Genomic DNA, 22,478 nt, shown 5'->3' on the forward strand with positions numbered 1-22,478 from the left:
ATTTTAAAAAATCTTATGAAAAGATGTTACATTAACCATAAAAAAATTTAGAAAATATTCTACAAAACAATAATAGTCTAAAATTTTAAAGTTTAATTAAAACTTATTTTCTTCATTGCGGGGGGAAGTTTTCTCACACCTTATGTTTGATATATACTTTACAGTCGAATCATTGATTTTTTTTTTCCTATTTATATTGTTTAATGTGATCATTTCGCGTGCCTGTTATAACACAACAATTTCTCGTTCTTGTTATTTGGTGAAGCATCATCTTAAATACAACCAATTTCTCCTCCTCGGGCTTTCTCCCTCCCTCAGCTCCCACTTCCCCACAGGAAATCAGCGGACTCCAATATCTGCCTCATGCAAACTCGTTTCAGAATCTTCTTACCCCGTCTTGTTCTGTGGCCTACCTCCACATTCAAGTTAAACCTATAAAGTCCACAGCCACCCTTTTTCCCAGGCAAATATTCTCAAAATCCAGAATCCAACTCAAGTTTTTGCAACAGATAGATCTCATCCAACTCCTGCATCCATTTCCACTCCACAAATTATCTCCAAACACCTCAGCTCTCGGTGCAGACTCTGCTTTAAACGAAATTAAGTGATTCCCAACTGGGAATTTCTCATGAGGGGAGACATATAAGAGGATGATATCCAATAAAGAATCTGCTCGAAGATCATGTCTGCTGCAAGAAGCAGCAAATCGAGGAGTTCCAGTGTCGGGTTAATCATATCCAGACCATGAATCTTCAGCTCTTTGAGAAGGTTATCCGGTTATCCCACCAGCAAGAAGAGCGTTTCTTCTTCTCAAATTGTTCAGTCTGATCGGTTGACACCTATTAGAAACGTGGAAGAGAGCATGTGCAACACCACTTGCCTTCGAGGGGAAAATTCAAAATTATCAGTCTATAGTCAGCATCGTTATGGGGATGTGGCCAGGGGATATATAGTGCATAAACTACTTAATGACCAACAAAAGCTCTCTACTTTATTTATTTTGAGGAAAGAGCTCTCTACTTTATTGCCTGAAATTCATGGGACCATGTTGAATTTATGGCCCTTTATCATATTGGACATGGAATATTTTGTTTATATTATTGCATATAAATATATTTAAGATGGTTGATGGGAAATAGTCAGAATTTCACCAACCGAATTCTACATTTAGTAACAACAATCAATAGCAATTATTCTCACAGATGGAGTCCCACATAACAGCGCCTTCAAGGCCATAACCTCTTTTGCATGCGCTGATCCTGATTAATAATCCTTCTAATCAAAATAATGCTTAGCAAATCCACTATTGCAGTGGATATCATAATCTCTACATGATGTTAATGCGCAATGTCCATGAGTTGCTAAGACTTAAAAAAGAAAAAGGGGGGAGATTTAAATGACTTTCCATGCTAAACTACTGGTTACCAGCCTACCATGTGCCTTACCTCTGACAATTTTTTGGGGACGTCTTGCAGTCAAATTATAGGATGGTTCATTTGCCAAACCCCTCGGACTTGTTGACCTTAGAAAGACGCAGTTGCATTCATCAGAACAAGACCATGACTGCAAAAATATAGAGGACAACCTGCAAGTGCCTAAAGCGGCTATTCTACCTCTGCAACTACCTTAATCCCTTGAGCATATAATATATATGATTCTTCAATTAGTCAAATTATCAACACAAGTTACTCATGAATCAGCAGTGATAAGAGCATGAATAAAGAACACCTTCCTTTTTGATAACTAGTTAAATTAATATTAAATAAAAGATGCAATGGGTCAATTGCTAAGCTTGAAGACAAATTCATTGACAACCATTTCTAACACCTATATGGGAACTTAGAATGAAATTTTTGTTCACTTTGTATCTTTGTCTACATCATTCATATCTAGCTATATATGATACCGCTTAAGGAAGCTAATCTTTCATCAGCCACTACTTGGTGGATGCTTCCCCTGGAGATGTTAATCAGGCTTCTGACGTTGAACCATCATGGCTCTGTTCCTCAAAACCCTTCACTGGATCAGCAAATGATCGAGTACAAGGCCACCTAGACAGATGGCAAAACAAACTTCCCTCGGGTTAAAGCATATGTGATGACATGTGGCAGGATCCAGTATTGTGTAAACTTAATTAACTGCACAAGAAATGGATTTTACCTGCTAGACATTATAGTTTCATCACCCATTCTCATTCTCTCATCGAATACATCTCCTGAAAGAAGGAAAATAGAACTAACAGATTTGGGTATGCTATAATCATGATCAGAATATCATAATGTAAGGTCAACTGTCCAACAAATAATTATACGTAGGACTTGAGAGAGTTGGTGAATAATGGTATCTCATTAAACTAGCACAATACAACCTAACCTCGCATGAGCTATGCAAGGGACATTCTACACAAAACAAATTCAAGAATTGCATGCAAAGAAATTAGACATAAACCGAGTAAAAATACAGGAAAATTACCACAATCATCACAAGAAATTAACTACTTAACCAGACAATGCAACTAGAATGAACAAGCCATAAAAACAATATACAGTCAAAAATGGATTGGACCATGTAAACCAATTGGAATGTCATATCCCAGAGAGCAGAAAAAGAAATTATGGGGAATGATTTACCGCCACAAAAATTCTTCTTAGAGAAGTACTTTGCCATCAGGCGATGGGTGTAGTCAGCTTCATATCTTCTGTACTTGTCCATGTTTTCCACACTGTCAAGTATCCTAACCATAACATAAACTGCAGTGAGCTATTGCCACATAGAACTGTGGATCCAGAAACAGGCAAAATATTTGTATGTTTCAAGACTAAAATAGTTGATAACTTCCAAGAACAAGGTTTTCCTTAATATTGTCCCATGTGATATTGGAACTTCATCAACAGAATTTTTTTTCTCAATAATAAAAAAAAAGCAACAGATATTAAGAACCTCGCTATATTGAATTGCTTGCTTCTTTGCAACTCAATAGAGATCATCCATAGAACAATTAAACCAAATGAAGAAAATATAAATAACCAATAAGTAAGAACATGCTTAGGAGCTGAACAAAAGATGTAATGCCATAAATATGGGTACAGGGTAGGTATGCGAATCTCAAAAGAGAATAACCAAAAATACAAAAGAAAAGAGCATAACCAAGTTAAGGCAGAAAAAATGCAAAGCCCTGGGAAAAAAGTGAATGAATTTTAATTGAAGAGTAAATTTCAACATGAAATATTGAAAGCCCCTATAAAGTTGCAAAAATCTTCCAAAACTCTCAAATATATTTCAACTCCGAGGTTCTAAAATCTAAATATATAGGAAGAGCTTAAAGCTGATTTTATTAATGCTCCAAAAGCATGCATAGAACAGAATATTATAAAATCTCTACTTGGAAGAAGACAAGCCTTCAGAACCAAAATTGAAATACTTAACATGAAGCTTTTATTTTAGAAAATAAATCCTAAAAATAAGCATAATAAGTCATCCAAATAAATGAGTAAACCAGCCTTGCAAAATACAAAGTTAATTAATTAAAAAAAAATGCCAAAAAAAAAAAAAATTAGATGAATACCAAAAAATTGCTCCCACAATGTCTCATAAACATCGTATAAACAATTCACGTTATTAATTAGAAAGCAGCAAAATCAGAAGTTCAACTTCCATATTTCCAATCAGCAAAGCAGCACAAAGAAAAATAATGAAGTATTACCCAATAGAATCCCATCTTAAGGCCTAAATATCACCATTAAAGCACAGTCGTATCACTTTCAAAATTTCCACCTTCACAGCAATTTCTCAAGAATCCATCACGAATCAGAGCTTAGTATCACTAGAAGAAAAGAAGCAAACAACCAAAAAAAGGTTGAAGGGTAGGGGTATCATTTGTTACAATTTCTTTCCTATCAGCAAAAGAATCATAATTGCAACACACGTGTAGCCGAAAAGAAAGAACATAAATGGAAATTAATCTAGAACAGATGTAGAATTTGACTTCAACAAAACCGCATGCCTAAGAAAGGAAAAACGAAATCAAACTCCTTCCACCATAGATAGAATCAGAGAAAAAGAAATTACTCACTGGAAATGAGCTAACTCGGGCTTCACCTGGAGGACATCGGGAACACCATTCTTGACAGCACCATCTTCAACCTTACAAATAGCAAAAACCCAAAAGGAAGCAGTATTAAGTAACATAAAAACAGAAGCAAACAGATGTAGGGAAAGAGAAAGGACCTTCGGGGAAATTAATGGAGTCGCGGAGTTCTGGGAATTGGAGGCAGATGGAGGTGATTGTGGCGGTGGTGGCGGTGGCGGCGATGCCATCTTATTATTATTATTCAGGAATTAGTTCGTCCTCTCATTGAGAGAGAAGCGAGACGGCAAATAAAAATCATATAGAAATTTAGTAAACATGAAAACATTTTATCTACTTCCTGCAAATAAAACAAGAGGGTTTTATACAAATCAAGAATACAAAAGCTAATTGCTTTCAAAACAAAATTAATATTTAATTAGAAATAAGTTGAATTAAATATATATATTTGTATTCAATAGTGAAATAAGTTTAATTTAATTTTTTTATTAATTAAATTTTTATATTTTTATTAAAGGGTTATTGAGTTAATAATAATATTAATTTTTAGTAATAAAATATTAATTTTATTTTAAAATATCAAAATTTTAATATTTTAATTAACATAAAAACTTTACAAATGCATAAAAATAGTAAATATTTTTAAATTTATAAAAATAAAATTTTATTATAAAAGATTATTATTAAAAAAACATTATATTAAGTGATGATTTATTTGTTTTTTAGTAAAAATATATAAATATTAATTAATAAAAAAATAAAATAAAATAAATAAATATATGAAAAATAATTAATTTAACCAAACATTTATTAAATCTCAAAAATAAAATTATAAAGATTGAATGAGGCATAATAAAATTTGAGGGCGCATCTATTTTTGATGTAAAAGTTCAAATTTTATTTTATATATTTAATATAAAATTTTTTTAAAATGAAAATAGAAAATTCAACGAATAAAATCTAAAATTTTTTAAATTTATTTAAATATACTTATCATTAAGTTAAACGTGCACGTATTTAATACAAGTTATTATATTTTTAAAATATAATCATAAAATAAAATATCAACAATGATAATTATTAGAATGGTCTCAATTTACATTTTAAGAAAAAAAAAAGTACTGGTGGTTAAAAATATAACTGCACATTATTGGTACTGATAGGGCATCATCACCGAACTTGGCCGAGTCTTTCCTCTCTATAGGCAAAGTGGACAAGATATCTTGTATTTGTCAACAAGGGCTTCAATCGGAGGAGGGTCTTCTGGATTTTCTCGATTGGCCATTAAGCTTGCTTCTAAAGAGAAGAAGAAAAAGGACCATGGGTAGTGGTTGGAGCAATGCTGATGGGGCCTATGAAAGCGTCATTTTGGCATGAGCGTGGCCCAAGTGAGTATGGACAAAATTAAATTCCCTAATTTTGTTGGTTAGCTAAATAGCTATTTTCCCAATTCCAAATGGGAAGTCCCATAATATCTCCTTCTACATGTGTAACATTTTTTGTGAAATTGCACTCCAAATAAACATTCTGCATAAATCAAGTAAAATGCCATAACTGTATATAATCATGCTTGTGAAATTTATTTTTGCACTATATCAAAAATTGTCTTTTATTTGAAATGAAAGAAAGAGAAATAAAGATGATGTGGCATTTGGAGATTGGAAGAAGAGTTGGAAGTGGTGAAAGTTGGATGATCCACATCCCAAATAAAGAACAATAATCTAATGGATGAAAAAATAAATCAGTTGACACTGAGCATGTCTCCATTTCATTGATTAAGACATGATATATAATTGCTGAATTCATGGAACTTGAATCATTGACCCTTTTAGTCTGTTTATTTTTATTTAATATTTTATTTTAAAATATTATTTCTTAATTTAAGTGTTTGAGTGATAATGGGTTAAATATTAAAATTATAAAAAAATTTATTTGAATGAACAAAACGAAAATACTACTCTAATTCTTGTTTCTGTTTTGTTTAGGCCCTGAGAAGTTTTAGCTTTCCTTATTTTTATCAATTAAAAAAAAATACTAATCTTTTAGTTCACTCGTTTCGCTTGCCCCTTTTCTCCCTTCCTGTCCCCTAGTACCGGCAATAAAAGAATAAAATATAATATATATTATATAAAATAAAAAAAGCCGGTTAGTCCGGCTCGCACGTTAGCACAAACAACAGTAAGGTGACACGTGTGGAGCTAATCAAGACTTGAGATCATGTGATCGTGAGCCTGAGTTGGTGCTGATCCCGAAAGTCCCGTTTCGATACTACTTTATGTAGAGAACCAATCCTGTGTGCCGCTGTTCGTTTTAAACCACAATATACATACACTCACGAGTACTTTAGCGAAATTAATTTCGTGAAATAAAAGGTTTAGTTGTTCTGTTTTTAAAACTTATATGCTTTTGTTAACCACAAAATAAGCATAGTTCAATTTTTTTTATCAATTAATTTTTTATATTTTTACTTGAAATTAAAAATTTTATAAAAAGTTAATTCAATTCAATTTCATATATTTAAAAGTTTATTTTAAATATTTTAATTATTTAAAAATAATTCTTATAATTTTGTAAATTAATATTTGATGTCGTTGAAATTAAAATAATGATGTGATTGAAGTATAATTATGAGAAAATGATATGGTTTAAATTTAGGACGGTTATTTTGAATTTCAAGTTAATAAATAAAATAAGATAAAAGTAAGAAATTTTTAAAATTTAAAGTATTAATGTAAAAAAATAATGTATATTTATTTTTATAATTATTAATTTGTATGATGGTTAATTATAATACTTTTTAATAATTTATTAATAATATGGTCAATTTATTAATAAGGAATATTCTTATTTGTAAATAATTTCGTGATCGGAAATATAAAGGGAATTTATTAGACTGTAATTATTTGATGATAACTTATTTACACAGACTCTCTAACATTTGAGAAGGCAATTTGTTAGATTGTAACTATTTGGCGATAACTTATTTATACAGACTCTTTTAACATTTTAGAAGGCAAATTTGATTTGAAATTGATCTATTTTGAGATTAGATTTTTTTTTTCAATTTCGAGAATAATATTCATTAAAATTTTAATTAAAAGTTAATTTCAAAATAAAAAAGTCTTAATTAGAAGTCAGTAATTTGAATTTTCTTTTTACGAACGAGACTGTTTATTAGCCTATTAAATTTTGTCCCGTAACTCTATTATAGAGTTAAAAAATTATTATCAGCATAAATTTTTTTATATATTATAATTATTTATAAATAAATCTATATACTTCTATAAATTATTTTAAATATTATAATTATTTTATTTTATATTTTTATTTTACTTATTAATTTTTAAATATTATAATTATTTACAAATAGTTTCCGTAATTTTATAAAATTAATCCCTACTTATTCTAATTATTTAAAAGTAATAAATTATATTTTACAAATTAATTTTTAAATATTTAATTATTTACAAATAAACTATTATTTTATAAATTGATTTTCAAATATTATATTATTTATGAGTAATTTTATATGTTTTACAAATTAAGCATAAAATATTGTAGATATTTAAGAATATACCTTTGTAGACTACAAATTTATCCCTTAGATATTATAGTTATTTATAAATAGCTATTATATTTTATAAATTCATCCCTTAAACATTATAATTATTTTTTAAGACCCTTTAGTATTATATCAACATGCATCCAATATAATACAATATATATGGATTTATTTGTAAAATTGTAGGATTATTTGTAAATAATTAAAATATGTAGCACTTAATTTGTAAAATATAAGGATCAATTTGCAAAATTATAGTTTTATTCATAAATAATTATAATACATAGGGATTAATTTGTAAAGTTACACGGATTATTTATCAATAATTAAAATATTCATAATTGATTTTTAAAATGCAAAGACTTATTTATAAATAAGTATATTATTTAGGATTAACTTGTAAAGTTTTAAATACTAAATAATTAAAATATTTAAAAATAATTTATAAAATATAAGGATTTATTTGTAAATAAATATAATATTTAGGATCAACTTGCAAAATTATAAAAAAATATATTTTATATTTTATTAAAATATAAATATTAAACTATAGTTCACTCACTTTATCTATTTCTTTTTTTGAAAAGAAAATAATTAAGATATTATTATTACCATAGTTAAATTTGAATTTAATTATAAAAAATAACACATAAATTTAAATGACCTCAATCAGATTGTATCGATTATATAATCTAACAAGTTTGTAAATACTTAATTTAAATAAGGAAATATTTATATTAATTTTGAAATATGAATACATATACGAGGGAATAATTTCCTATTCGAGAAATTTTATATTAAATATATTATATGCATAATAATTATATAATTATAGTGAATTTATGTAAATTAACATACAATCTATTATTATATTAATGAATGTGGTAATTTAAATTATTATTATTATTATTATTTTCTAAGAGATAAACAGACGCATACATGATTCAAGGAAATAATAATCTAAAATGAATCAAGGTGTAGGCGGTTGGTTACCTGATATCACGTTAGTAAAGACAGAATCACAACATCCAATTCTATTGATACCAAAGAAGGTAAGCAAGTGAATGTATACAAAGGAAAAAGAGGTAGAAAATATCAAAACGACATTCTAAAAATGGGAGAGCTTAAGAAATCAAGTACGGTACGAATCACATAAAATCACAGGCTGATGGCTAAGCATTGAGTGGCAAGGGTCATAATTCCATTCTTTGCTCCTCTGCTCCGATCGCTGAACCCCTTTTTTTATATATATATATAATAATTAAAGAAAAGGAAGCTTAGCCAGCTCAAATGCTCAACGACCTGACACTGCACCATCAGCGACGCCCATAGCATTATCTTAACTGGCGGAATTACTTCACTTTGGCTCCCAAATCGCAGGTACATGTACAACATAATCTCTTCACATTTCTCTCTCTGCAAGATCTCCCTGCCGTCGCTTTCTCCGGCCACAATAAATCAAACGAAACCCCACTTCCACTCTCTCTCTCTCAACTTTCAAGTTCTTTTCTGCCTCCCTGGACATCGTTGTCAGTTTAATGATTTCGTTTTTTATTGTTTTTTAGAGTAGTATAGTGTTAGTATTTATCGGAAGGAAATTAAATGGGATGAGTCAAAAGTAAGAAAAAGCTGAGTATTTGCTCGGGATCGATGCTCGCCTAGAACCTTCCCTATTTCTGTTTCTGTCTCATTATTTATTCTCTCTTCAAAATATTGCTGTTTGGCTAACAAGAAAATTTCCCACTGCGGGCAAGGTAAGTCCTTTTTTTCCTTCTTTTTCTCTCGATTTAATATTTGATTTCTCTGTTCTTTTATGGAAGTTGGGGGAGCATTTTTTGCTTAAAACCGAGGCTAATTAATAGAAGATGATGATGGAAGAAAAGCGAGAGAGAAAGAGAAAGAGAGAGGGAGGGAAAGCCATTTGCTGCTTTTCGCTGGGCATTAATTACACGGTACTGAGAGGGCGATACAGTGTTAATAGTTGACCTTTTTATTGAGGTTTAGATTACTACATAATTACCGCTGTGTCACACACACACATCTCTCTCTCTCTCTCTCGCTCTCTCTACCTGTCTCTGTTTCTGCATTTATTTTCCTGTTCCTCATTTTATCTCCACTCCATTTACAACCTTCAATGTGGGGTTGGGTTAAAACCTTCTATTACAAATCTTCCTAGCCATGGAACGTTGCGTTCTTTACTCCTTTGCAGGTTCCCCCTCTTCTCTCTCTCTCTGCTTTTACATCATCATGCCATTTTATACATAATCCCTCTTTGTTCTCTGCAGTGGGAATTTCGGAGTGGGCTTCTCTCTTTTTTATTTTCAACCATTTCTTACTGTTTATTTTCTAATTCCATAGTTCATTCTTCTGTAGATTGATTTGTTGGGTTTGTGTTTTGCTATTTTTGTCCCCTGTAGGGTGCCTGCCGATTCTGTATCAGAAAGCATATAGGGGACTAATTCTTTTATCTGATCAATAAGGTAAGCCACTGTGAATATATATATAATTTTTGTTTTCCATAATTCTTTCTTTTTGGTTTGATGTGGAGGGTTGTTTTATTTTGGGATCTGCTTTTGGGTCTCTCATATTCCTTAATTTTGTTTTCTACTGATTTTTCTCTCGATTTCGATTTTAAATTTAAAACCCACATGGGGTTACTAACAGTGACGAGTTAGATCTGAACAAAAGCTACCAAACAGAAAGAGAAGGTGGTGCTTTTACAGATTGAGGGTCATATAGTTTCTTTTGTTTAAGTTAAAAATATAATTAATTATTTTTTTGTTGAAAGTTTATGTAAGCTTTCGTAAGAGTTAAAACTATTCTCTTGTCCTTTTGCATATGTAGAGGACAGGTTTAAGATTCCACATGATTAACCGAAAGTTTCTGGTTCTGGAGTCATCTTTTTGTAGCCCATTATTTTTGAAATTTGTAAGCTAGGAACACAAGCTGGGATTTTTTCTTTGCGCTTCTTTTTTTTAAAAAAATTTTCATCGGTTAACTGTTTAAGCACTTGGTGGAAGCTATCTTTTTATGATTAGTTTACATTTCTGTATGTAATTTTGACTTCGTTGTGTTTGTGTTTCCCGTAAAAGATAGTTCATGAATTTCTGACGTAGAAAAGGTAATCATGGACATACCAGAGTTTATGAATTTTTCCCTTTTGATAATTTTACAAGTTACTTCTTGGTAGTTTAAGATTTGAATAGTTTTAGGTCGACACTTTCCACCCAGAAAATTTCTATGCTGTATTGAACCTGGGGACATTTTTGCTCAAGTATTCTATCATTCATGCTGTCTCAAGTTACTAGTACCTGTAAAAGTATTTTTGGTTCTGGCCCTTTGTTGAAACTTCGTTGACCTTTTCAAATAGTCTGTCAAAATCTTAATTTTCTTCTTCTTCCTAAATTGTGAACAATTTATTCAGTCATTGGTCTCTGATTATAAATCTGGTTCAGGTTCGCCTTTCTGAAAAATAGGCAGAAAGTTCTTTATATTTTATCATTTTTTGTCTTAACTAAAATAAAGTTTTCTAATAATATATTTGATCCTGTGCATCTTTACAATGATTTTGTCTCATATGCAGAGTGGTCTTTATTGCTTGCTTAATTTTAATGGGCAGGATAAGTTGCATTTTTCCTCTGTGGTGCTCAAAGTTATCACTAAAACTACCTGAAAGAACCATACAATCTTGCAGCTTATGCAATCTATATGAACATGAAACTAGGTAATATAGATGTCTTTTATTGACAACTGCTATTATATAGATGTCTTTTATTGACAACTGCTATTTCAATTCTAGTTTCTGCATCTATCATTATTGCCAATTAGAAGCACCAGTTTTTTTCCCTGCAACTATTGTAGAGAGTTTGAATGTCATAGATTCTTCAGTATTTTCAGCTTATTATTGTTGTTTTCTTTGATACATCTGCATTGTTTGTTCAATGAATCTTGTACTTGGAGAAAGAAATTATTGAAGGAAGTTTTATTCATTCCTCCATTTATTAAAACATGTTGTATATGAAGGCGCTTAACGTAGCCAGCAAACTTATTCTCACGCATCAAGTGGTGTATTTGTTCCTTTAGTGTCTTGTAAATTTCTTCCTGGACTAACGACCTGTTTGACTTTCTTAAATCATAGTCCTCAAATCTGGGGTTAAGTTTTTTGGCATTATAGACATCTTTAATACAACATGTCAGACTTCAGTTTTCACTACAACTGGATATTGCATCTTGCAGATGGTCAACTAGTATTATTCCATGGAAATATCGACCATAAGTCTGACTCCAAACTTTTTGGATACAACGACATTACTTTGGATTCAATTGTATTCAAATCTGAAAATGGGATTATGAATGAAGATCAGTATGCAGCCTTAAGCAATATGAATAGCAAGGAAAGCAATGCAGATCGGCTAAAATATGCTGTAAATGATGACGATGGTCAGGGTGCTTCAAAACTTGATTATTCTATGAGAATGGATATTTCAAAAACTGATAATGAGAAAGAAGTAGGAGGTTTCATAGCACCAACATCATTGACTCATCCTTCACTGAAAACTGAATCTTTTGATAAGGACACAGTTTTCTATGTAGACAAAAGTGTTATGGAATCTGAACTTCCAGAGTTGGTAGTTTGTTACAAGGAAAATACATACCATGTCGTTAAGGACATCTGCATTGATGAGGGTGTCCCCTTGCAGGACAGGTTTTTGTTTGACCCTGCTGTGAGTGAGGATAATTTATGCTTAATTCTGCCTCCCAAGGACATAGATTTTGAGATAGCAAAAGAAAGGGTTGATCTAAATATGTCTATTCCAGATGATCTGAAACTTTCAGCAGAAAAAGAAAAATCAGCCTATTTGACCATTCCTGATGTTCTAATATCTTCCGAAGAAAAGATTTCTAAAAATGAAGTTTCTCTTGACTATGATTCCAAGAAGTTGACCCCAATCGGGGAAGCAGAGGTTGATTCAAAAGAGGAAATTTCAAACGTTCCATCCAAAGAGATTTTGTCACTTGGCGAACTGCTTTCAATGCCAGAGGTGGGCAGAGAGCTTTCACAACCTGAGTCTGCTCATGACAGCATTGATGAAACTGAACAACAGTCTATTCAGGTACGAGTGACAAAAATATTTCTGAGTTTGTCAAATTCGTGTTAAAATGGCATGTTTTTAATCTATTTAAGATGAAACATTGCTTGGATTAATTGATATCTAGCATGTTAGTTCTCACAATGTGTGTGTTAACCCTCTACTTGGGGGGTGGGTGCGGCTCTGTGCCCTTAGAAGTGTGGATTGAGAACTGTCACTGTTCTCCTTCTGCAAACTGAGGTAGGATGATATCAGTGTATCATGACTGCAGAGTGTTCAATAGGTGCATGCAATGCCTCAATGATACAACTTGTAACGGCAAGTATTAAAGAGGGCACTAATCATAGTTGCTGACGAGGCATAAAGTCCTTGCTTTAAAAAGAAAAATTTAAACTTGGTTCTTAATATAGGACAAAAAAGGGTTCCGTTTGGGGTTGGTGGGTGGGGTTGTGTAACATCTATGAATTAATGGTGTTGATGCTTCTAATGCAGAGGTCATATGAAAGCACAATCACGGCAATGGCGTCTGCGAGTGAAGAATCTGAGAGTGGCAATGAGCCAGGATCCTTGGTGAATCCTGTTGTACATGTAGCTGAAGAATCAAATTTTAGCCATCAGGAAACAGTCTCTGGAGCTCTCGCCCTGGATTCTGCAGCAAAGGCAGATCAAGGCAATGATGAAACAGGCTTATTAGACAATGATCTGAATTCTGCAACTGAGGTATCAGAAAATGGAAGCGGAGGCGAAAATATGGCAAACCGCAGTGGGGGTTCTGTGCCTGAATCAAGCTCTTCCAAACCAAAAAGTGCAGGGGAGGAGGATTATCAAAATTGTGGCTCCGAACATATTGAGACTTGCTTATCTGGGACTGACGAGACTAACTTCGTGCCATTTACAAGTCAATTTCAATACAATCTTGGGGAGACAAGTTTCTCTGCTGCAGGTCCTCTATCAGGCCTGATAAGTTATTCTGGACCAATTGCAAATTCTGGCAGTGTCTCTCTTAGATCTGATAGCAGCACAACCAGCACCCGCTCCTTTGCATTCCCCATGTAAAATAAGCATCAATCTACTTGTTTATCATTCTTTATCTGCCCCATTATATCTTGAATCATACTAATAATTTTATTTTGCTAATTTCTGCACAGATTGCAGGCGGAATGGAATGGCAGCCCTGTAAGAATGGTGAAAGCTGATCGAAAGCATAACCGGAAACATAGAAATTGGAGGCAGGGCCTTCTTTGCTGTAGATTCTGAATGCTTTTGTTCTGTCGATAGGTTAGAGTAGAAAATATATATATATATTCATGTCATGAGAAATTACTATGGTTTAGGAAGTAGTATATACATATTTCTCCTCTCTTGCTTGGGATGCAAGTGTTAGGCTGAAATTGTCGTGATCTTAGGTTTGATCTCATGCCATGCCAGTGGAGATATAATCAATATCTTATATGTTTTCTTGTTATTTGATCTCATTAGCCCCTTACTTTTGGGGATCAATTTTATTTTAAATTCCTTGCTTGTTGACCAATTACTTATGGTATTCTTGTTATCTGCATTTTTTTATTAGATTCACCAACAGTTTCCCTTGTTTAAGGTTCATCTTTGTCATTATTTTGAAGTTGAGAAAATGCTTCATATCAAGTTGATGATTTTATCTGTCAAAGACATCTCAAAATTTCATTCCAAGAGCTTCTCTTAGAATTATTTTAAAATTAATCAAAGTTAAAATGTTGCCATAATTTATAAATTAAAAGTCTTTTGCTCTTCACTAAAACTATATAATAAAATAAACGTGAAATTAATATTTTTAAAATTTATTAATTATTTTGATCAATATAATATTTTTGTTATATAAATATAAATGGTAATAAAAATTGCACTTCAGATATCATTTTTTTAATCAAAATATTAGATATTTGAATATTATTTATTTATTTTAATTATTGAATTTATATACGTTTTATTCTTCAAACTAGACAGAGGAGTTTTATTCTTCAAACTAGACAGAGGAGTCAACATTAGATATGGTAATAAAAACCACACATTACATACCAAAGACGACAATGCATAAATGGAAGAATAACTATAGCGCCAACGACCGTAAACTACCAAGAATGGAGTCAATGGTGAGTGAACGACGTTGAGCCTTGAGGCCGAGAAGGAGATATCGTCGACAGTCGTGCGACCAAAGAGCAGAATGACGAAGGTGCGACAGGGAATTATGTGGAGCATAGTAGGAGAGAGAGAAGCGAATAAAAATAATAGGCAGAGTGAGATTGGAATAATCTTAATGATTTTTTGTTAGTTCAATAAAACCGAAATTTTCAATCCAAAATCTAATTGAATTGAAAAAATTAAAACCGGATAAAATCTATTTAAAGTAAAATTGAATCAAATTATTAAAGTAAAAAAAGTTTAGTCAGTTTTTCCATCTAAATTGAATAGTTTTCTAATCAAAAGTTTTATTATAATATAATTTAAAAATTAGAGAATTTTTTTTAAAATATAACAGTTATTTTATTATTATTGTGGTTTGTAAGCAAATCCCATTGCACTCAATGATCATAACGTATTCAAATATTTTTTTTTAAAAAAAAGAGGTTAATGTAGGACAGCCAGAAAAGTAAAATGCAGTGTTCTTCTAGTGTCATAAAATTGTGGAATTAGAAGCCTGAAGCTGAGCCATAAAATTCTCACTTTCCTGCTGGTTTTGTCATGAGGCAAGAGGAATATATACCTAATACTGCATGCCTAATTGCATGATTCAATTAATGGTAAATGAGCTGGCCTGCAATCTGCAAATCCATTAACCAAAAATATAAGAGAGAAGATTAATTAAAGTACAAGAATTTCCCACTATCAAAATATTTCCTTTCCTTCTCCATCAAAGAGAGAGATTTTGAAGGTGGTGTTTATTCTCAACACACAATGAAAATACGTTTCTTTATTAGGGATTTGATGGAGATATGTGAAGTGTAATACAGACATGGTGACAAAACACAAACAGTAAGGGCCCTACTGTAGCAGGTGGTGACAAAAAAAATCCAACCCAAGTGGTGTGAAGCCCTCCTAAAAAGCAAGAATATGCAGAGGATTTCAATGTACTTGTTTTGGGAGACTGAGAGTCTTCTTTTTGTGCTTTGTGTTTGTTCTCTGTGTGTGCCTTATACAGTTGTATATATATTCTTCCCATGCTAAAAGAAAATGTCCCATGCAAAGAAAATGGAGCTTCTACTCATCTTCCCTGCTCTTTCTATTTGCCTGTCTGTGCTTCTAACATCCTGCGGTGGTGTCCAAATTCAAGAACAAGGTAAGGAATCAGTGTTCTTTCTGTTAATGTTAGTTTTTGTCTGATCAGTCTTTGTAAGATAATATATATTGATGTTCTTTTTGGTTTGTCCGTTTCTTGTGATGAGCAGCCATGGTTAGTAAAGTTGATGAAGTCCAGTTTGATCTCCCTGCTGCTGCACTTCCAAGGAAGCTTAGAGTAGTTCTTGATGAGAAAGCAACACTTGTAAGTTCAATATTCTCTAGCCATTGTTGTTGTTATAAGCTTGCTTCAGAATTTAAAACAATTTTCACCAATTTGTTGTCTTCTAATTAACTTCTGTAAAACAGGTTAATGATCATGGTGGTCAAGGCTCCACTTCAAGCAGTAACCTGCAGAGAGAAGATATTTCAGGTAGATTAAACATCACCATGAAAACCTCCTTGCTTCTCTTGTTAACATTAACCATTTTGAAAAAACCAAAATACATATTTAATTAGAAGCTTACAAAAAAGTTCGTTATAAAGAATTTTTTTATATAATATTAATATATGTTAGTGCAGGAAGAGCATATAAAAAGGAAGAAAATGCGATGAAAGGAAGCAGAGGGACAAGGCAAGAGTGGGTGGAGGGGAGGGACACATGGCAGTATTTTACGATGGATTATTCCCACGTTAGAAGAAGACGGCCGATACATAACAAAGCGGTGCCGGTTGGTCCATGAAACATGGATTTTTAATCCCATAACCTAATTGATTTAGCAGTACAGACAGCAGTAGAGGATCCATGGAACAAGCTTTTTTGGACATTAAATTACTATGTTCTTGTTTTTGTAATTAGGAAAATGGGGGAGCTTTTTTTGCCAGTATATCTCTGTTATGGCCGACATCTTGCAGCAAAACCCCTAAATTTTGTATCAAACTACTACATGTATTAACCCTTCTCTAATTTTATTTATTTATTTTTTTTTGTGTTTTTAATTTCCCTACCAGTCAATTTGGGGTTAAATTTTCACTAACCTTAAAATGAAAAACTCACTAACCTTACAAGCACACAGAAAAATATTCAGAGAAGAAGAGAAGAGATGATGAAAGAGCAAATGAGATCTCAAGCATGTGGCCAACACGTTAGATCGTAATGGGCCAAAGGTTCAAGAGCTTGAACTAGACCCAAACCAAGCTTTTGAGGATGGGCTTCCCTCAAAGTTTTTTTTTTTTTTTAAAGGTTTTTAAATATTTATAATTTTTTATTATATAGGAAAAGGACAAGTTTTTTTTTTCTAAAAAAAAAGAATTTGAAGGTTTTAAAAATAAAATATTATTATTTCAAAATTTAATAGATCAGAAATAGAGATTTTTATAGGCTGTTGATTTTAATTTATAAGTTAATCACTCTAGTTTATAAGTTTTGAAAATTAAATAAATTTATTTAGTTATAATATTTTATTAATTTATAAATTCAGTTTAAAATTACAAAAAATAATTTGCACCGTTTGAAAATCACCTACCACATTGGTGCCTGAGTTGTTTTATTAGTGTTTTTTCAAGTACTTAATTATTTTAATATTTTCATGTTAATTAATTGTTTATAATTACTTTTATATATTTTTACTTTAAATTAAAAACGGAAAATTATATATTTTTAAATATTTTCAATTTAATTAATTATGACTAAATTATAAATTGTAGAAACAATATTTTTAAAGTGGTGAACGTAGCTTAATTAAAGTGGGTAAGCCTTGTTTTTATCTTAAAGTTAACCTTTTGAATTAATGAAAATAAAAAATTTACAATTGATTAATTTGAACATCTCTAATAAATAAAGAAATGAAAATAATATTTTAGCCTTTTTTTTTCGAATATTTCTTTTTGTATTGCTTTCATATAAGAAATCAAGAAATATTCTGCTAAAAAATAAAATAAAGTGAAATAAAAATACATTACAACTAAAAAATCATTAAATAAATAAAAATAAAAATAAAAATGTTACTGTTTTGGAAAAAGACACGTTTTGGAAACGAGAGGCGATAAAAGACCAAGCTGTTTGGCAAGCAAAGAAGCAGTCAGCAGAGAAGTAGAGCGTCTAACATGGAAGACATATGGAAGAGAGCGAAGCTCTTCGCTGAAGAAGCGACCAAAAAATCCCAAACTCTGACCTCATCCAACAAAATCGCCGATCTAGTCGCCGAGACCGCTAAGAAATCCAAAGAACTCGCATTGGAAGCTTCCAAGAAAGCTGATCAACTAAAAGTCGCCGCCCTGAAGCAAGCCGATCAGATCCAAATCAAGTCCATTTCAGATATCATCCCTCCGCAGCTCTCCTCTCTCTCGGTTCTGAATTCTTCATCATCTTCTTCTTCGGCCTCTGCGGCTTCGGATCCAGTGGAGCTTCAGAAGTTCGGAATTACAGAAGATTTGAGAGATTTTGTCAAGGGATTGACTTCTAGTACATTTCATAACTTTCCAATTCAAGGTAATTGGATTACTATGGAAATGCCATTTCACTTTTTTTTAATTACTATTATTATTATTTTAAATGTTTGAGCTTAATTTGGTCAATAAAAGAACGAATAATGGTGTAGATGAAGCTGAGGCGTCTGATGTGCCGACTACGGCATCGAATGTACGGAAAGATCTTAATGAGTGGCAAGAGAGACATGCCACTCTCGTCCTCTCTAATGTTAAGGTAATTTGTGCTTAAACATCAGTAGTTATCGTTTTGATCTGGTAAATCGTAGATATATCATTGCTGGACTCATAAGTTGAATTTGCTTTTTACGAGCATTTTACTATTATTAGACTGACACAAGCTGCAATTGGGTTTTGACTGAGCTATTTGTTGAAGCCGCATAATGCTGGCTCTCCTCTGAACTCAATTCGTTGATGTTTCTGTCTAATTGCTATATGTTTTTACTAACCATGTGTGCTTGGTAGCACTTTTGGATTTATTAATGTGAAAAATGCCAAAAAAAAAGAGTTTTGTTTGAGTTTCTATTCTGACATGGCTTAAAGGTTGATGCGGCAGGAAGAGAGAAAGACATTCACTCTAAAGAAAAAGGATTATTAAGGGCCATACTGGAAAAATGATACGTATAAATTCTTGTAGCTTATGAATTGCGGTTCATGGATATCTTAGTATTACTGTCTGGATGTCTGGGTATCACTCTGTTCTCTTATTTAACTCTGGGCTATATTATGTTATTATATTGTTTGCTGCTTTATTTATTCATTTTTACTTTGGTTTCTCTTTAGCATGAGTCCATTTGCTTGATGGAAAAAATGTTAGTATTTGCTTATATTTATTTTTTTACATCAGAATTGTAGCTCAAATAAGGAGTCTATGACTTGCACTTGCATCACAAAGTTTTGTTTTTTCATTCCATGTTTTTGGATTATACTCTCTAAATGGAGGTAACATATATATATTATTTTTTTTTTATGATCATATGATGCAGCAAATCTCAAAGCTAAGGTATGAGTTATGCCCACGTGTGATGAAAGAAAGGAGATTCTGGAGGATCTATTTTACACTTGTGAGCACTCATGTTGCCCAGTACGTGTCTATTACTTGGAGATCCATTGTGCTCTAGTCTGCTACTTGCTACATTCATGATTTTAACAAAAAAGTTTATCAATGGACATAGACCTGGAACTGGTCAAACCCATATCAAATTAAACTTGACTTGAACTTGTCTGGAATCGACTGGTCTGATTTCGGGCCAAAACTGATTTTTTTTATTTATTAAGAAGTATGTTGACTGTTAGGTTAAAAAAAAAATGACTGTTAGATTTTGTAAACAATGGACCAAATGAACCAAACTGGAGTTGGAGGGACCCTTCAGTCTGGTTCTGGTCCCCCTAGGTGCGGAACTGTAACCTGACCAAGGCCACCCCTAGATGGACCCATTACTGTGTCTTCTATGTCAATAATCTGCATTTCATGACTTTTAATAAGGAAAATCGGTGTGAGGATAACTAATTTTCTGTAAAGATGAAAGATAGTTATTGAATTAACAGAGAGGCTCATCTTTCTCTCGCTTGCTAAAACTCAGGTATGAAAAGCAGTATATGGAGGAGATCAAGAGCAAAGCAGAAAAGCAGAAAAAAGATGAAAAATCAAAGCCAAGTGCTGTATCTCAAGAGACTTCTAATCCTGAGGTGACAGAAAAGAACCAGAAAAGCAGGACATCAACTGCATCATCAGCTGAGCAGGACTTGGACACTTTTCTTCTGGGAGATCTTGAAGACAGTGATGGGGGTGCAGGTACGTTCTTTGAACAGTTGCAGGTTATGCCATATATTTCTATTGATGGTGAGTTACAACATGTTTTCCAGTGAACAACTGAGCGCATCTCTTTCCAACATGCAGCTAGGTCCACATCTTGGATTATTATTTTTTTATTTGCTGAAAAATGAATATGGCATCATAATATGGAAAATATTTATAATGCAATGTGATGAAAGTAAGTTAATGCTGAAACGTGCACATACATTGCTTCAAGTTATTGAAATTGAAATCCTAGAAGGCTGGAATACCCTCACAAGTAGAAGCTCAGATTAAAATGCAATTGACTTGTTTTATAATTTCATATTTGATTTGTAAGGATTTGACTCCTAAAAGAAACAATAATATCCCATAGATCAAATCCTTGAAATCCATGTTGGTTTGATAATTCATGAATGATCTGATATATGTGGAATGGGCAAGAACTCAGGTTATACATGATTCATTAAAATAGAGCCATGTACTGGAATAACAGTTATTGTATAATCTCTTTAATGTTTCTTCTGCACCTTGTTTTCTATTAATTTTCTGCATTCTTTTCAGATGATGGTGATGGCAGCTTTGATGATGATTTTGACAAGATTGACAATTCTGTACGTTTATCTTGTTCACTCATTTTACTGCTAGCTTTTGTTTGCTTATATATATATAGTTCATGAAATATGAAGTTGAACCTATGATTGTAGACTATTACTTAACGAACTAAAATTGCAACTTATTCGGAGTTTTTGCCTTAATGCTGGTTTTAAGAAATGAACATGCTAATCTGCAGCACTTTTCCAAGTTTACTGCACTGTACATTGATAGGGATTTTTTTTTTTCAAATTTTGTGGGCTTTTGCAGGATATTGAAGATGAGGAACATTCAAAGAAAGCAACTGATGCTACTGTTTAGATTTAAGGGATTATGGCGTAAAAAGAAGAAACTTGTTTTCACGTACGATGGGAGAAGGGGAAGAGAAAAGGCAAGCGTTGGTCTACCTGGAAAATTTACAACGGAGAAGCACAAATTAAGTAGTTCGCAAAAAATATAATTTTGGTAGGCAGTTCATAATAGATGCCATTTGCTATCTTTCATTGGTTTTAATATTTGGACAGCTAGAGGTTATGATATCTGTTTGTTGATTAATTCAGGGAGGATCAAAACCTTTGTTTGTCTTGTACAGATTTCTTGGTCAAGTTGATTCAAAATTTCAGTTTAATTTGCTATTATACTGAATCCTGTAGGTGTGAAGTAACTAAATCGAAGATGCCCTTATAGGCGGAGGTAATACATATATCTAAGGAAATTTTTTCACGCACATTGTGTATATATTCGTTTAAATTTAAAATTTAAAAAAAAAAATACAAATCAACTTAAATAACGGTGTGCCCAATAATTTTACTATATCTCAGTAATGGAAATCAAAAGTTATGGTGTAATGGGTTGGGAAAGGAGTAGCGAAGTCATGTTACTGGAGGTTGATATGATGTTAATATTATTATTTTATTTACTATTATTGATATAGCATTAACTATAATAAGGAAATTTAAAACTTCTATTTTTAACTATTATAATAAATTTTAAGTTTTTTTTATCGCTTTATTACTCAATACTCTTACTTTTTCCTCTTTCTTAAATTTAATTTTTCCTCTTTCTTAAATTTAATTTTTTGTTCCTTTTTATGGAAAACGATCTGGGTCAATTGACTATTTGATGAAAAAAGAAGATGTTATCCCAATTAAAAATTTTAAAAATATTTTGATCGTCACTTATAATTTCTGTATAATAAGAATATTTCTCACATACAATTCAATCAATTTTCAGAATATGCAGATCTGTTTGACAGATTTATGGCGGTAATTCTCAGATAGTTATTGCATTCAAGAATTTGGTTTCTAGTTATAAGTCAGATATTTTATTTTTGATAGTAACAAAATCTCTTAGTTCTTATATAAAATTTTTTCATAATTTTTTACATTTTGATGGTTGCTTCTCAGTTAATAGACAAGAATTGGGAGGTGACCTTTCGTTAATGTGGAAAAATCATGGGTTTGTTTATGTGGTTGGCTTTTCTTCAAATTTAATTGATTCGGTTGTTTCGAAATGTAATGTTCAATGAAGGTTTACTAGTTATTATGAGTTTTCAGAATCGCAACGACGACATCGGTCTTGAAATCTTATTCGAACTTTATCTCGTATAAA

General features: G+C 31.9%; 4 protein-coding genes across 17 annotated transcripts; 3 read left to right on the plus strand and 1 right to left on the minus strand.

The window, feature by feature from the left end:
* Positions 1 to 1,733: 1,733 nt before the first annotated feature.
* Positions 1,734 to 4,416, minus strand: LOC110630819. The gene is made up of 5 exons (XM_021778415.2): positions 4,228 to 4,416; positions 4,073 to 4,143; positions 2,631 to 2,734; positions 2,161 to 2,215; positions 1,734 to 2,051 (listed from the first exon to the last, which is right to left on the minus strand). The coding sequence occupies exons 1-5, from the start codon at positions 4,315 to 4,317 to the stop codon at positions 1,970 to 1,972; spliced, it is 402 nt and encodes a 133-aa protein (XP_021634107.1). The 5' UTR covers positions 4,318 to 4,416; the 3' UTR covers positions 1,734 to 1,969.
* A 4,462-nt stretch (positions 4,417 to 8,878) lies between these two features.
* On the plus strand, positions 8,879 to 14,270 carry LOC110600177. Of its 13 annotated transcripts, none has more exons than XM_021736945.2 (6): positions 8,879 to 9,029; positions 10,067 to 10,129; positions 11,269 to 11,373; positions 11,886 to 12,763; positions 13,232 to 13,791; positions 13,888 to 14,270. In XM_021736945.2, exons 3-6 carry the CDS (start codon positions 11,358 to 11,360, stop codon positions 13,994 to 13,996), a joined length of 1,563 nt encoding a protein of 520 aa, XP_021592637.1. In that variant the 5' UTR covers positions 8,879 to 9,029; positions 10,067 to 10,129; positions 11,269 to 11,357; the 3' UTR covers positions 13,997 to 14,270. The 13 variants fall into 13 exon arrangements, with proteins under 13 accessions (XP_021592637.1, XP_021592643.1, XP_021592641.1 ...); XM_021736949.2 differs by lacking the exon at positions 8,879 to 9,029 and adding an exon at positions 9,051 to 9,403; XM_043950610.1 differs by lacking the exon at positions 8,879 to 9,029 and adding an exon at positions 9,451 to 9,601.
* A 1,603-nt stretch (positions 14,271 to 15,873) lies between these two features.
* Positions 15,874 to 16,958, plus strand: LOC110630765 (protein GOLVEN 6). 2 transcript variants are annotated; one of them, XM_043950053.1, is made up of 4 exons: positions 15,874 to 16,052; positions 16,162 to 16,256; positions 16,361 to 16,424; positions 16,569 to 16,763. In XM_043950053.1, exons 1-4 carry the CDS (start codon positions 15,947 to 15,949, stop codon positions 16,604 to 16,606), a joined length of 303 nt encoding a protein of 100 aa, XP_043805988.1. In that variant the 5' UTR covers positions 15,874 to 15,946; the 3' UTR covers positions 16,607 to 16,763. The 2 variants fall into 2 exon arrangements, with proteins under 2 accessions (XP_043805988.1, XP_021634026.1); XM_021778334.2 differs by having other exon boundaries at positions 15,878 to 16,052; positions 16,574 to 16,958.
* Positions 16,959 to 18,049: 1,091 nt separating this feature from the next.
* Positions 18,050 to 21,505, plus strand: LOC110600610. The gene is made up of 6 exons (XM_021737479.2): positions 18,050 to 18,482; positions 18,592 to 18,695; positions 19,465 to 19,562; positions 20,062 to 20,273; positions 20,838 to 20,887; positions 21,138 to 21,505. The coding sequence occupies exons 1-6, from the start codon at positions 18,098 to 18,100 to the stop codon at positions 21,186 to 21,188; spliced, it is 900 nt and encodes a 299-aa protein (XP_021593171.1). The 5' UTR covers positions 18,050 to 18,097; the 3' UTR covers positions 21,189 to 21,505.
* Positions 21,506 to 22,478: the final 973 nt, after the last annotated feature.

This window comes from Manihot esculenta, chromosome 14 (genome assembly GCF_001659605.2).
Source record: "Manihot esculenta cultivar AM560-2 chromosome 14, M.esculenta_v8, whole genome shotgun sequence".
NCBI classification, from domain to species: Eukaryota; Viridiplantae; Streptophyta; class Magnoliopsida; order Malpighiales; family Euphorbiaceae; genus Manihot; species Manihot esculenta.

Coding starts and splice junctions, on each gene's coding strand:
- LOC110630819 (XM_021778415.2), bottom strand. CDS start 4,317: ATGGCATCGCCGCCACCGCCACCACCGCCACAATCACCTCCATCTGCC. Junction 4,144..4,227: donor CTCCATTAATTTCCCCGAAG/GTCCTTTCTCTT, acceptor GCTATTTGTAAG/GTTGAAGATGGTGCTGTCAA. Junction 2,052..2,160: donor GAAACTATAATGTCTAGCAG/GTAAAATCCATT, acceptor CCATCTGTCTAG/GTGGCCTTGTACTCGATCAT.
- LOC110600177 (XM_021736945.2), top strand. Junction 12,764..13,231: donor CTGAACAACAGTCTATTCAG/GTACGAGTGACA, acceptor CTTCTAATGCAG/AGGTCATATGAAAGCACAAT. Junction 13,792..13,887: donor CGCTCCTTTGCATTCCCCAT/GTAAAATAAGCA, acceptor ATTTCTGCACAG/ATTGCAGGCGGAATGGAATG.
- LOC110630765 (XM_021778334.2), top strand. CDS start 15,947: ATGTCCCATGCAAAGAAAATGGAGCTTCTACTCATCTTCCCTGCTCTT. Junction 16,053..16,161: donor TGTCCAAATTCAAGAACAAG/GTAAGGAATCAG, acceptor TGTGATGAGCAG/CCATGGTTAGTAAAGTTGAT. Junction 16,425..16,573: donor GCAGAGAGAAGATATTTCAG/GTAGATTAAACA, acceptor ATGTTAGTGCAG/GAAGAGCATATAAAAAGGAA.
- LOC110600610 (XM_021737479.2), top strand. CDS start 18,098: ATGGAAGACATATGGAAGAGAGCGAAGCTCTTCGCTGAAGAAGCGACC. Junction 18,483..18,591: donor TCATAACTTTCCAATTCAAG/GTAATTGGATTA, acceptor ATAATGGTGTAG/ATGAAGCTGAGGCGTCTGAT. Junction 20,274..20,837: donor AGACAGTGATGGGGGTGCAG/GTACGTTCTTTG, acceptor CATTCTTTTCAG/ATGATGGTGATGGCAGCTTT.